The sequence below is a fragment of the Danio rerio genome, chromosome 3 (assembly GCF_049306965.1).
Source record: "Danio rerio strain Tuebingen ecotype United States chromosome 3, GRCz12tu, whole genome shotgun sequence".
NCBI lineage: Eukaryota > Metazoa > Chordata > Actinopteri > Cypriniformes > Danionidae > Danio > Danio rerio.
The window spans coordinates 14,675,247-14,688,415 of record NC_133178.1 but is presented as its reverse complement, the minus strand read 5'-3'; the positions used below and the strand labels follow the sequence as shown (position 1 = coordinate 14,688,415).

The 13,169-nt window shown below is 35.5% G+C and overlaps 1 protein-coding gene across 2 annotated transcripts; it reads left to right on the top strand.

The window, feature by feature from the left end:
* The first annotated feature begins 5,308 nt into the window (after positions 1-5,308).
* Positions 5,309-13,169, top strand: mrps34 (mitochondrial ribosomal protein S34). 2 transcript variants are annotated; one of them, XM_073943630.1, is made up of 5 exons: positions 5,333-5,379; positions 11,990-12,312; positions 12,403-12,445; positions 12,575-12,879; positions 12,995-13,169. In XM_073943630.1, the coding sequence occupies exons 2-4, from the start codon at positions 11,995-11,997 to the stop codon at positions 12,874-12,876; spliced, it is 663 nt and encodes a 220-aa protein (XP_073799731.1). In that variant the 5' UTR covers positions 5,333-5,379; positions 11,990-11,994; the 3' UTR covers positions 12,877-12,879; positions 12,995-13,169. The 2 variants fall into 2 exon arrangements, with proteins under 2 accessions (NP_001007377.2, XP_073799731.1); NM_001007376.2 differs by having other exon boundaries at positions 5,309-5,379; positions 12,575-13,147.

The window sequence follows — 13,169 nt, the reverse complement described above, 5'->3', positions numbered from 1 at the left end:
TTAATCGAGTGATAACATTTGAATTGGCTGCGCAGGCCTACAAAGCTGATTCATAATATTTGATTAATATACAGTACTGTGCAAAAGTCTTAGGCCACTAGTATTTTCACCAAAAAAAATAAATAAAATTTAGAGTCGGTTTATTATATATTTTTCTGCAGCATGTCAATTTAAATGTCAAGTTACATTTCCAAATGTTATTTTTGTCATTTATAATTGTAATTCTACAGTGAATTATTGTGTGACAACAGCCAGCGCTCCACACAGAGATCTGATCTTATCAGTCATGACATGAAGAAACAGAACAAACTCAGACAAACTAAATTCAGAAGAACTTTGGCAACATCTCTTAGACGCTTCAAAAATATTTGATTCCAAAAACACAAATCTGACAAAGAAAAAACTACCAGCAAAGCTACAGTACTGTTTAAAGTTTTAGGCACTCATGTTAAAATACTGTAAAATTAATAATGCGTTAGTATGTTTTATTTATCAACCAACTTATATTAACTAAACCAAATCACCATTTGCTACAGGTGCACATAGTTTTTCAGGTAAGTTTGCAGGTAGTTTTTTTGTCAGATTTTTGTTTTTTGGAATAAATTATTTGTGGTTTATAAAAATAGTTTATTATTTTATATTAAAAACGTGTAAGATGATTTGTATATTATTAAATTTGTTGCAAGATGTTTTAACGAAGTAAATAAAGTAGAAATATAGCTTTTTCTGTTCTATTTGTTATTTAAAATAAGTAAAAAAAGATGAAAAACTATTTAAAGATACTTTCAAAAATATTCAAAACGTTTACAAGTGTTCACGTTGTTGTGCATGCTGATATTACATGCTGTATGGGAGATTTATGATATGCCTTTGAGAGTGTTTGTTAGTCTATAAGAAACTCTCTTCCGCGAGCATGAGGGGATCGTCAGCATTCTGTGTCGGTGACGTCGCGTTCTAAATATTCGATCAGCATTCTATAAAAGCCTTCAGCTCTCCGTCATTTCTCTCTCAGTGCATCTGGGGTTCCTGTTGTACTTGACCAAGGAGAGTTCATTACCAATGAGTGGAGCCACGCCAATTTCAGGAAGTCCGCTTCGTGAAGCTTCACTCGGGTCCGTCTATGTGTAGTTCTTCGCGGTTGGAAACTATATAGTTTACTATGGCAATTATGGTTAGTAAGGTTACTGTTGGGTGTTGTGATGGTTTTTATTGCCTTTTCAGCAGGGTTGTTGAGCAAAGGAGACTTCTTTCAAACAGCCGCGCTTACAACACGTACCAAGACGAGCATATGTGTTTGAGCTTTTTAATGTAATGTAAAGTTTTCTTACTGTAGTATGTTCCAAGTAGGTACCGGAGACCACCTAGTGGAAGGGGCTTATGCCGCAATTAGGCAGGGTTTAAGGTTAGTGTAGTAGACATTATTAAAACACAACAGGTTACAATGAGGTTTGTGTTTAGGGTGGGGGTGGTGTAGTAGATATTAATAAAACATTGCCGGGTTAATGTGAGGTTGAGTTAAGGGTTGGGGTAGGTGAAGACCTTAATAAAACACAACAGATTGGACATTGAATAATTGAAAACTCCAGGGGCTCAAGTCCCACCCACTCTTGCAGCTGGTTCAGACCTCTGTTTATAACCTTCACGTATATGCAATAAAATATTTTTTCTAAATGCCTGAATTGAGATTTTATTTAGTCTATACCCTCTCCAGTACAATGCATTTTATATAACGTGGTTTGATAATAGTAAATAAATTTTTCCAACAAATAGTTGCTACAAATACATATTTATTTCACCCCAGAGTATTAAAAATATCTTTATTAAAAAGGGGTTTTGTCAGGATCAAAAATTATTCAAAGACTCGAGGAAGATTTATTTTCTGATATTTTAATGTTCTTGCAGTAAGGGAACTATACAGGAGAAACCCAAGAGGTTCCATTCTGGTTGCTCAAAGGGCAGTCCTCTGAAGCCAGTTTATACAGGCATACAAACAGATGATGAAGCATTGTCTTTAATCATTGGTCTAAACAGTTTGTTTGGTAGAATCCTATTGATCATATTAGTCAAATCATTGTCAGCACAATATTCCTGCATCTGGCACATTTCAACCATTCAATTGATTGAAAACTATAGTTGAGCATGTGATTATATCAAGAAGCACATACATTTTGAAGTATACAAATATAAAATAGAATATTAAAAATATAAAAAATTTAATTTTATACTTAATAAATTAGCATAAATATTAGGGATATGTTGGATACATTTTTATTTATTTCCATACATTCTATTTATATAAAGGAACCCAAAGTTAATATTAAATGTATACACATCGCATGGCATATGCTGTATTTTCTAATCCTGGCACTGACAGCAATATCGATATATCAATAGAACTCAATATTCCGCCCAGTCCTATATTTTTACTTTTTAGATTGCTTAGATATGGGTACTACTATATGTGAAGTATCAATATGGACTCTTTTGAAAATGTGGTTCTTTTGAAAAGGTAATGCCCCAGTAACAGCTCCCATACTTTTATTTTTAAGAGAAAAAAGCTGACTGAAACGTGTATGCTTATCTGCAGCTCCTAAGAAGCAAAATATTGATCTGTGATGATATGGCAATGCTAATGTTATGTTTTGTGTCCAGTGTCCAGCAGTTGGTGTCCCAAACTAAGCTCTTGTGCAGCCCTGTTAGAATACCTGCAATTTGTGCATGTGTTTGAAAACGTAAAATTCTGTAGCGCATTTAGTTTAGGCCAGTGGTTCTCAAACTGTGGTACGTGTACCACTAGTGGTACGCAGGCTTCCTTCTAGTGGTACATAGAGGAATTGCTGAATAATTAAAGTAAAACAAAATTAACAATTTTAACGCTTTGACCCATACGATAACAACAATGTGATTAGTAAATTGATATTAATGGGCAAAACCTTTTATTTTATTTTCAATTTTCTAATGTTTGTTATGTATTCTATCATGTGAAGCTAATTTGTAACGGTTGTTGGGGGCGTATCCCGTATTTTTATATCCCAATGTTGACATGTATGTCAACTGGGGCACTTCAGATCATTTTGGATGGGCACTTTCTATCCAAGACTAAAAAGGGCATGTGCACTGCACAGGTTGATGTGTGCAAGTACCTGGGTTCAAGGAACATTTCCAGGTTTTGATGAATAGGCTACTTTCTGTTAATACTTTACATTTAAGTACAGCAGTTTTCTTTTTACTTTTTAAGAACAGTGTCATTTCTAATTAACGTTTAGAAGCACAATTAAATTTAAACATGATTTAATTTTTTTTCTGTAAGCACAGGGCAGTGTTGATGTTCAATAATGTTTAAAGTGGCTGACAATAGTAAATATTCATAATAATAGAAATAATCTGCCTCATTTTTGAACTGTGCAGAGCTTCAGCTGCTGAATTAGGCCTACTACGCTACTGTAATTTAATACTGGTCTTTATGGTGGTACATGGAGAGACTTGATGAAAAAAGTTGAACCACTGGTTTAGGCCATTTGGTGATTTCAGTCATCATAGGCATCCTTTAACTTCTTCTTAATGGCATGCAGTCTAAACAGACTCTCGGTCATTGTGTATAATGATTTTGGATCTTCTTGGACACTTTTTTTTTGCCGTTCGATTGAATAGGAAATCCAAGACAGATTTTTGTACTTAGCCTATGACCAAAGAAAAAATAGTCATACATTGCAGTTTAAAGGAAAGTAGTGCAGTGAAAGCACTGATACAGCACTAAAATGTATGGAAGTAAAAGTACACATTTTAAAAAAAAATACTTGTATAGTAATTCCAGAGGAAAAGCTACTTACAGATCTTTCTATATCCTGAAAAAATGCTCAGTGCTTAGTAAATAATAATAATATATGTTTCTTGATCAATAGATCAGCATATTAGAATGATTTTAGAAGAATCCTATGATACATGTCATTCTGTGAGGTGAAACTGAAGCAGTGTACTTTTTGAACTGTTTGATCAGTGTTTGTCAAAGTCTACGCGGAACTGAACTATTAATACAATGTTCAAAATGAATTGGATAAAACACTGCCTTTCCCAAAGTAACTCACTATGGTATTATATTCCAAATCTTTTCTTTAAAAAATGTGGTGGATTTTTTGCTTTCTTGTGACTACAAATGTAATAAACTTCCCAATAAATTATCAAACTTTCAAGCAATCATTAGAAGCATGGAAAATTGCCTTTAAACTTGCTTTTCTCCACATATGTGCGTTCTATGGAATAACCAACATGTGTTGCATAAAAACAAAAGTATATTTTAAAAAGATTGGTTTAAAAAGGGAATTATTTTTGTTTCAGATTTACTAAATAGCAGCGGTGAGATTTATACTTATCAGGAAATTCTTTCTTCTTCAGGGACTGTTGTTTTACATAATGATTATAATGTACATGTGAAAAGCATCTCTAATAAACTGCTTTACTTCATAAATATTCATCTTACTTATAACTCAGTCTTAAAGCAAATTCCAAACACTCTACTTGATGCTATCAGTATCTTAGATAAATAAATGTAATAACTTCCATATCAGAAAATGTCCAATTTAGAATAGTAGTTGTTTCCCGAAAGCCATTTTGAAATGGAAACAATATTTTTCTTAACTTTTATAGATGATATTTGGTCAACAAGTAATAAGCTTTTACTCCCGAATAAGGTAAAAGAAATTCATTTCAACATATTACAGAGGTACTACTGTCTCTGCAATATATTTATTAATACATTTAAAAGTCACATTTCACCACAGTGTTCTTTTTGTAACACTGTGTCTGAAAGTCTTGTACACCTATTTTGTACTTGTACATTTTCTGAAAACAGGTTTTTAGGGTTGATTTTTGATTCATTTTACAAAATAATTAATTTTGACGAATGCATGATTATTTTTTGGAATATTTAACTGGCTATGATACACTCGATAATGCTTTGAAGTTGATCATTTTCTTGGGATAGTTTCACATACACAAGGCAAAAGTAATGTCTTTTACTCTCTCCTTTAATTTTTTCTGTAAAGATTTAAAAATATTTCATAACTATTTGACCTCAATTACAAGAAACAAGAGAGCTATAAAAACCTCTGTAATAATGAAAAACAAAACAATATCTGTACAATCATATATGTTAATTATTCTTTTTTGTTTAAAGTATGTTCTGCATCACTAAGTTTTGTATGACTGTTACATATGTTTTCATATAATCCTGTATGCTTGTCAGTTATATGCATCAATAAATTATATATATATAAGTCTACGGGGAACTGGAACGCGCACGCGTTTTTCGCACGGACATTTTTTCTCGACGGACAGGAGCGAGTGTGACGTATTTGTGTGGAGGTCAAGTCAAACAAGCAGGTAAGAGAACAGAAAAATGCGTCGCAATTTTGATAATTTAATTTACTGTTCGTCGTCGGCTTTTGCTGTAGTGTTCGTGTTTTCTCCTGTATGATGCCTGCTGTTTTTAATTGAACGGTTTGAAACACGTGCGAGTGTGTGTGTGAGAGAGAGACTGCAGCTGGTGTTTACTCTGCTCCAAACCAGTGACCGCAGATGTTCATCACATCTTTTACACCAAACCTCTAAAATAACGAGGAAAGTTGGCTAAGTGGACACTAAATTGTGTGTCGTAAACTCTGTTATCACTAACGTTAGATAAATAAGTCACGTGTTATTTCCTAAAACAAAGGAACACACACGTCTCTGTTGAGCTTCTTAAAATTAAATGCGTTTAACCCTTTAACAATATGTTCATGTGATGGAAAACTTACGACAGTTCATAATTTAAAAGCTATTAAAGTTGATGTGAGGTTGGAGAGTGGTCTGAGGCAAAAAACGAACGCATTTCAATATAACAGTATAACTTATTATACTCTTAATAATCGACTGATTTGTTGTTATATCCAGCACACAACATCAAATCTCAACATACAAAAAGGTCATTGAGGAAACTGTTTTCAGTTAATTTCTTTTATTTTAGCCCAGAAGTGTTTAAACTGCTTATTATGTGGCTTATTTTACTGGTCATAGATATTTTCTACCAACAATGAATCTTTAAGTGTGTTAATTTCATGAACAGTTTGAATAAACTAGAGAGACAGCATTTTATCTATTGTTTATGCTATTGTTATTATTATTATTTATATTGTAAGATTAATCTAGTGGGGGAAATTATTTAAAATTAAAATTGTAAAACTGATGTTTATGTTTTATTCCATTTGTATTATAATGTTTGTTCTGCAGGCGAGCTTCATATGTGTTAATTTTAGTTCATTTTAACATTTCAAATTTGAAGTCATTCATTAGTAAATGTTAGTTAATGGATTAAAATCAGCAGTGGAAAAAAGGCAGATGTGTTACGTTTGTGTTAATATTAGTTATTAATCGATTTCTAATCAGTTTACAACCAATATTTTAACAACTAAGAGATAAACATCACATAACATAATTAAAACTTGCATTTTTCTTCATGGGTTCAGTTAAATTAACTACAGTATTCCAGTTGGGGGGGGGGGGGGGGGGTATAACATTACATGTTTTAAAATTAATATTTTTTTTTTTTTTCCTTTTAGCCTTAAATTGTTAATCCATAAAGCTTTTGTTCTAAAGTTTGGTAAGTGTTAATTTGAACACTTACCAAACGCTTTTAACACGTTAACCCCCCAGCAGTGTTTTCACACCTAGTTTGAAAAAAAAAGTCAGGAAAGTGGGTGAGTCCAGCTTTGTTTAGGTGAGAGTGTTGAGTGGTGAAAGAAAAGGGTTTGCATGAAAAGGGGAGTTTCAGTCACTACAGCTGTTTTTTTACAGCGTCAACACAGACGCAGATGCAGGGGAGAAAGACGGTGACTACGGCCCCGTTTACACTAATGCGTTTTAGTTTGAAAACGCATAAGTTTTGCTACGGTTACGCCAACCGTCCACACTACGCCGGAGTTCTCGAGCGCCGAAAACGCTGGAGAGGCCGTTTTCATTTTGAAACGCTGCTGCTCCGTCTCAGTGTGGATGATGGAAAACGGAGACATCTGAAAACGGAGGCGGGGCTGCAGACGTTCGCCTCTCTGATTGGGGCTTTTCCTGAATATTAAGTAGCCTAACACACAGTTCAGTCCTGAATCTTCTCCGTGTAAGTTCAGACTTCGCAAGTTTGATCAAGGCTGCAGTCTCTTCTTCTCAGTTTGATATGGAAAAGCAGATTATACCGAGGACACGGGTAAATCTTCAAAGGGAACAGTGTACTTTATAACTTCATTCACATCACCCTGGCTTCGTTGTTTCACTTTCTCAACAATAAAATGTAAACATGATTTAAGGAACTGCCTATTTTCATTTTAATATTAGCAACTTAGACAGCAGACATGTTGAGGCGCCGTGCTGTATAAGATGAGCGTCATCTTCACTGTCTGGATATTTATAACAAAACGGAGCCGATAACAACTGCCTCCTTTCAATTTCAGTGAAAATACGAAACATCCCCTCTCTTTTGCTGAGTATCAGTTTTAAGAATCGATAATGGCCATTTTAAAAGTATAACATACAATAAGTTTATACATTATAGGAAATAAAGGCAAGCGATAAGTCAATATACAGAATGTACGTGGTTACATTAATCATTAACTTATCTTTGCGCTCAGCCAAAACACGTTACCTGAGAACAAGTAATAGATTCCAATGCCCAATGTCAGGGAATATGTCGTTAGATAAAGACAACAAGATGAATGAAATATCCCGTTTAATAAATATAGTGAGATTAGATCCAGCGGGAGATGCTTGATGAGAAGTCCGACTAGCAGAGCTCTCATCTGGGTACATGGGCTGCAGCGCTTGCCCGAGAGCGTCTGTGTGGTCACGTGATGTGCGTTTTCAGCGTTTTGGTGTGGACGGAGAGCAGTTCAGAAACGCTGGGTAAAACGCGAGTGTGGACGCGGATCGTTTTCATTCTAAAACGCCGTTTTAAAACTAAAACGTACTAGTGTAAACGGGGCCTACGTTTACATGGACATCAGTAATCAAATTATTAGCCTTAATCTGAATAAGATAATAGTATGATTAAGGTGTTTACATAAGTGGCTTTTTGAATGTTCCTTTCATGTTCCCGCTTGACTGGTTATAGCACATAATTCGATTGGCATCCTTGCCAAACTATCCACATTTCCATCTGGAGTTTCATTTAATTAATTAATTTAATTAATTAACTCTGACACACATACACTCACACACACACACACACACACACACACACACACACACACACACACACACACACTCATCTGCACTGGTCACTTTATGCAGACACACCATACTACCTCCCAATATGTCACTATCACTTTATCACAATTATCATGTTTACAAGTTCTTTTTGCACTACCAAGCTCGCAGAACCCTAAATGAAGCAAAGAAACAAAGCTGGAAACAATTTGTATCCAGCTTAACTTACTATACTCCCATGAAGAAGATTTGAAACATGATCCGTAAAATGAAGGGAAAGGAAAATGAAACTCGCATACAACATATTATAAAACAAGGAATACTTCAAACAAAGGAAATGGACATAGCAAATACATTAGCTGAAGCCTTCGAAAAGAATTCATCAATAGAGAACTGCCTCCCAGCATTTCAAATCATACGAGCACAGCAGGAATGCAAAGAACTAAATTTTTATTCTGACAACAAAGAAGTATATAATCAACCTTTTAAAATTAAAGAATTAATAAATTCTTTAAAATGCTCACATGATACAGCCATTGGACCAGATAAAATCCATTACCAGTTTTTAAAACACTTACCATATAGTTCACTAAGCCTCCTACTGGACGAGTTCAACAACATCTGGTCTTCGGGAAAAATTCCAGCTTCGTGGAAAGAAGCAACAGTAATAGCTATACCTAAACCAGGAAAAGACCACACTGATCCAAATAACTACAGACCAATTGCTCTGACCAGTTGTTTATGTAAAACGATGGAAAGAATGATTAACAACCGTCTTGTCTGGACACTAGAAAAAAACAAACAACTAACTGACTACCAGTGTGGATTTAGACGTGGAAAGAGTACATTGGATCAGTTAATCCGACTAGAAACTTATATCAGAGATGGATTCATCAGAAAAGAACATGTTGTTGCTGTTTTCTTTGATTTAGAAAAAGCTTATGACACAACATGGAGATATGGAATTTTAAAAGATCTTCACCAAATGGGATTTAGAGGAAAACTTCCTACCTTCATTTCAAACTTTCTCACTAGAAGAAACTTCAGAGTCCAAGTGGGAAATTCTCTTTCAAATACCCACCAACAAGAACTCGGAGTTCCTCAAGGAAGTATACTCTCGGTCACACTCTTCAGTATTAAAATAAATAGCATTGTGGAAATCATTGCTCCAAATATGTTCTGCAGCATCTACGTGGATGATTTATGTATCTGTTACAGAGGGAAGAACATGAATACAATTGAAAGGCAATTGCAGTTAAATATTCACAAAATTAACCAGTGGGCTGTCGAAAATGGTTTTAAGTTCTCTAAAACAAAAACTGTTTGTACACATTTTTGTATCCAGCGATCACTTCATCATGATCCAGAACTTTTTATCAATGGAAATATGATCAAAGTTGTTAAAGAAATCAAGTTTTTAGGTCTCCTTTTTGATAACAAAATGACTTTTATCCCTCATTTAAAATTTTTGAAAAACAAGTGCCTCAAAGCTATGAACATAATCAAAGTGTTGGCAAAAACAAATTGGGGTGCTGACTTAACTGTACTTTTACGATTGTACAGAGTACTCATTCGATCTCGTTTGGATTATGGAAGCATAATTTATGACTCTGCCAGGAAATCTTATGAACAAATCCTCAATACAGTCCACCATCAAGGATTACGGCTTGCTTTAGGAGCATTCAGAACATCACCCGTTCAGAGTCTGTACATTGAAGCTAACGAACCCTCACTTCAAAATAGACGGCTGAAACTTTCATTACAATATGCTATCAAACTAAAGGCAAATAAGAATAACCCAGCTTATACTGCAGTTTTCGAACCTCAGTTTGTACAATTATACGAAAGTAAGCCAAAAACCATCAGACCTTTTGGTTTACGTATCAATTCACACTTACAAAATCTAAATTTAAACCTGGACATTTTAAAACAAATACACTTCAACTCATTGCCTCCCTGGAATTTAAAGATGCCTATAATCAATATGGAGCTAGGACACCAGAAGAAAGGAGTTACTCATCCCAATATGTACAAACAACAATACCTGGATATCAGAACTCAATACTCTCAGCACATACCAATCTTCACAGATGGTTCAAAGATGGAAAGTAATGTAGCAGCAGCAATGGTGACAGGGGAACAAAGTCATGGAATCAGTCTACCTAAAGAATGCTCCATATTCACAGCTGAAGCCCGCGCTTTACTTTTAGCATTGGAGTACATAGAAAATGCACAACAAAAGAAATCCATCATTTTCACAGACTCTAAATCATGCCTCCAAGTTATGGAATCTTCAACAAATGATCATCCTTTGATTGATAATATTTTAACTAAAGTTCACCAACTACAAAATCAGTTTTATCACATCATTTTTTGCTGGGTTCCTGGACATGTCGGGCTTTTAGGCAATGAGCGAGCTGATGCAGCTGCTAAAGATGCTTTGAAGCAAGTAGTAAACAACTGCCAAATTCCTCCGTCAGAGATGAAACCTTTTATCAACGCTTACATTTTAAACAAGTGGCAAAAGGAATGGGATGCATTAGAAAACAATAAACTACATGAAATCCAACCTGAAGTTTCACACAGAATTTTAAGACATTTTAAGAATCGATTTGATCAAGTAGTTTTTACCAGATGCCGTATTGGGCATACGAGAATTACACATGGATTTTTGCTCCAAGGTGAAAACCCCACTCAGTGTTTGTGCTGCAAAACTCCTATTACTGTAAAACATATTTTACTGGACTGTCCTGCTTTTACTGATTCCAGAAGGACTTTTTATGAAATTAACTCTTTTAAGGAAATTTTTGACAAAGTGGAACCAGAAAAGATTTTAGAATTTTTATCATGTATTAACACAAAAAATCTTATTTAATTTATGTTTTATTTTGTTTGTTGATTTTTAAATTGTATTATTTATTGTTGAAAGATTCCTGCCATGAAGATAGCCTTGGTTGCTGACATGGCAATAAATAAAAAATACATTACATTACATTCTTTTTGCACTATACTGTTCTTTATCTGCACAACTCTGGTTTACTTTGCACTCATTTGCTATATGCCCTTAATGTCACTGTATTGTTTACAATTTTTATTACCTATGTATATTTTTAGACCACATTTATGTGCAATGTATATACTGTAAATTTTCTTTTTCTTAAACTGTACTATTTTTTTATACATATTTTTTATATTAATGTTAAGCAACTTGGGTCTGAGAGTAACGCAATTTTGATTCTCTATATGTCTTGTACATGTGGCTGAATTGACAATAAAGCTGACTTTGACTTTGACTTAATTTCGGGTGTTTCATTCTTATTTTGTTGACTTTAACTGCAGTTTTACTTTCATTCAGGAACATTTCATGCATGCACGCGTGACAAACAAGATATTGGATGCGAGGAACTGCTGGAAGGGTGTAGTTTTAATTAAATACTATACCGCATGCCTTACGGGAGAAAAAAACTCTGCATTTCTCTGTAGATACAGACACTCACTCGGTAGGTGCAGAGAATAGCATCAAACAGCCGTGTGTGTATAGACTATCCTTTCACAAAATGTGACAAACCATATGCGGGGGAAATCCTACACGACAGTAATAGTTTGATTAAGGTGTTTACATTCTAAGAGCTAGTAGTTTTAGTTAATGGTTTGTTAATACAGTGAATTGTGGCCTAAACTAAAGGGTTACAGAATTTGAGCGATGTGCATCAACTCTACAATTTTGGTGAATCCTTCATGTTTTAAATTTTGTTTTATTCAGGCATAATGGTAAAGAAAAAGCGTTTGAGGCTTATAGCCGAGATGGCACGGAAGATCCGAGCTTACCGTGAGCTGAAGAACCGGCCCCGGGACTCTCAGCGCTATGCTTTAGACTACGACACCATGACGCGGCCCTTTTCTGGAAAAAAGCTGCCGGTGTTGGCCTGGAAGGATGTGCAGAGAGAAACCCGCCTCTTCTCTTTACTGTCCGGCATGCGCATGTTTGGTTTGGGTCGACTCTTCACGCGCAAATCCTGGCTGGACGAGCACACGGAGCCCTGCTATTGGAAAATAACCAAAGTCAAGGTGGACTACACAGCAGAGGTACAGTTGGGGTTTGACATTAAATCAAATAAACACATGCAAATTATTATACACATTATAAAAAACACTTTTTTGTTTTTTTTCCTTTAGAACATGGATCACGGGAAAGCATGGGGCGTCCTAACATTTAGAGGTAAGACGAGATGTTTTCTGTAAATAACTAATACACAATCAACTCCACATTTTCCAATAACACTAGCTGATTATATCATATATTTTGAGGAAATCTGAATAGAAACGAGACATTGTATGTCTATTTCAGGTAAAGAGGAGCCCAAGGAGCGTGAGGTGGACAAGGTGATGTACCATGACTGGCGACTGGTGCCCAAACATGAAGAGGAGGAGTTCAGGCGCTGTGAGCCTGTCCCGGAGCCTGCTGCCCGGTCAGTGCGGTACCCTCCCCTTCTGCGGGCCATGATACTGGCACAGCAGGCCAAAGAGCAGGGGGTGGAGGTCAGCACTCTTCCAGAGCCCCTGCTGCCCCTCAAACGAGTGGTCACGCTCAATCAGGAGTACTTCAGGAGACAGGATGAGCTGAAGAAGCAGGAGGGAACACCTGTCTGAGGGGTAAAGGTCACGCTTTGATGGGAACCACTTCTGCTCCTAGGCACTTTTTAAAGAGCACTGCTGGCTGTAAAGACTGACTTGTGTTTGATGCTGTTTTATTCTCACTAAAATATAGCTAGGTTCATCGTACATCTTCATGTGGATATGCAGCTCATGAAGAAGGAAAAGGAGGAGATTTGACACAGTTGGATCAAGGTGACCAAACTCAAAAGCATAAGACTCTTTTTGTTTTTTGTCACAAAATCATGTGTCTAATATTTGTTTAATAGCAAATTAAATGTGTAAAATGA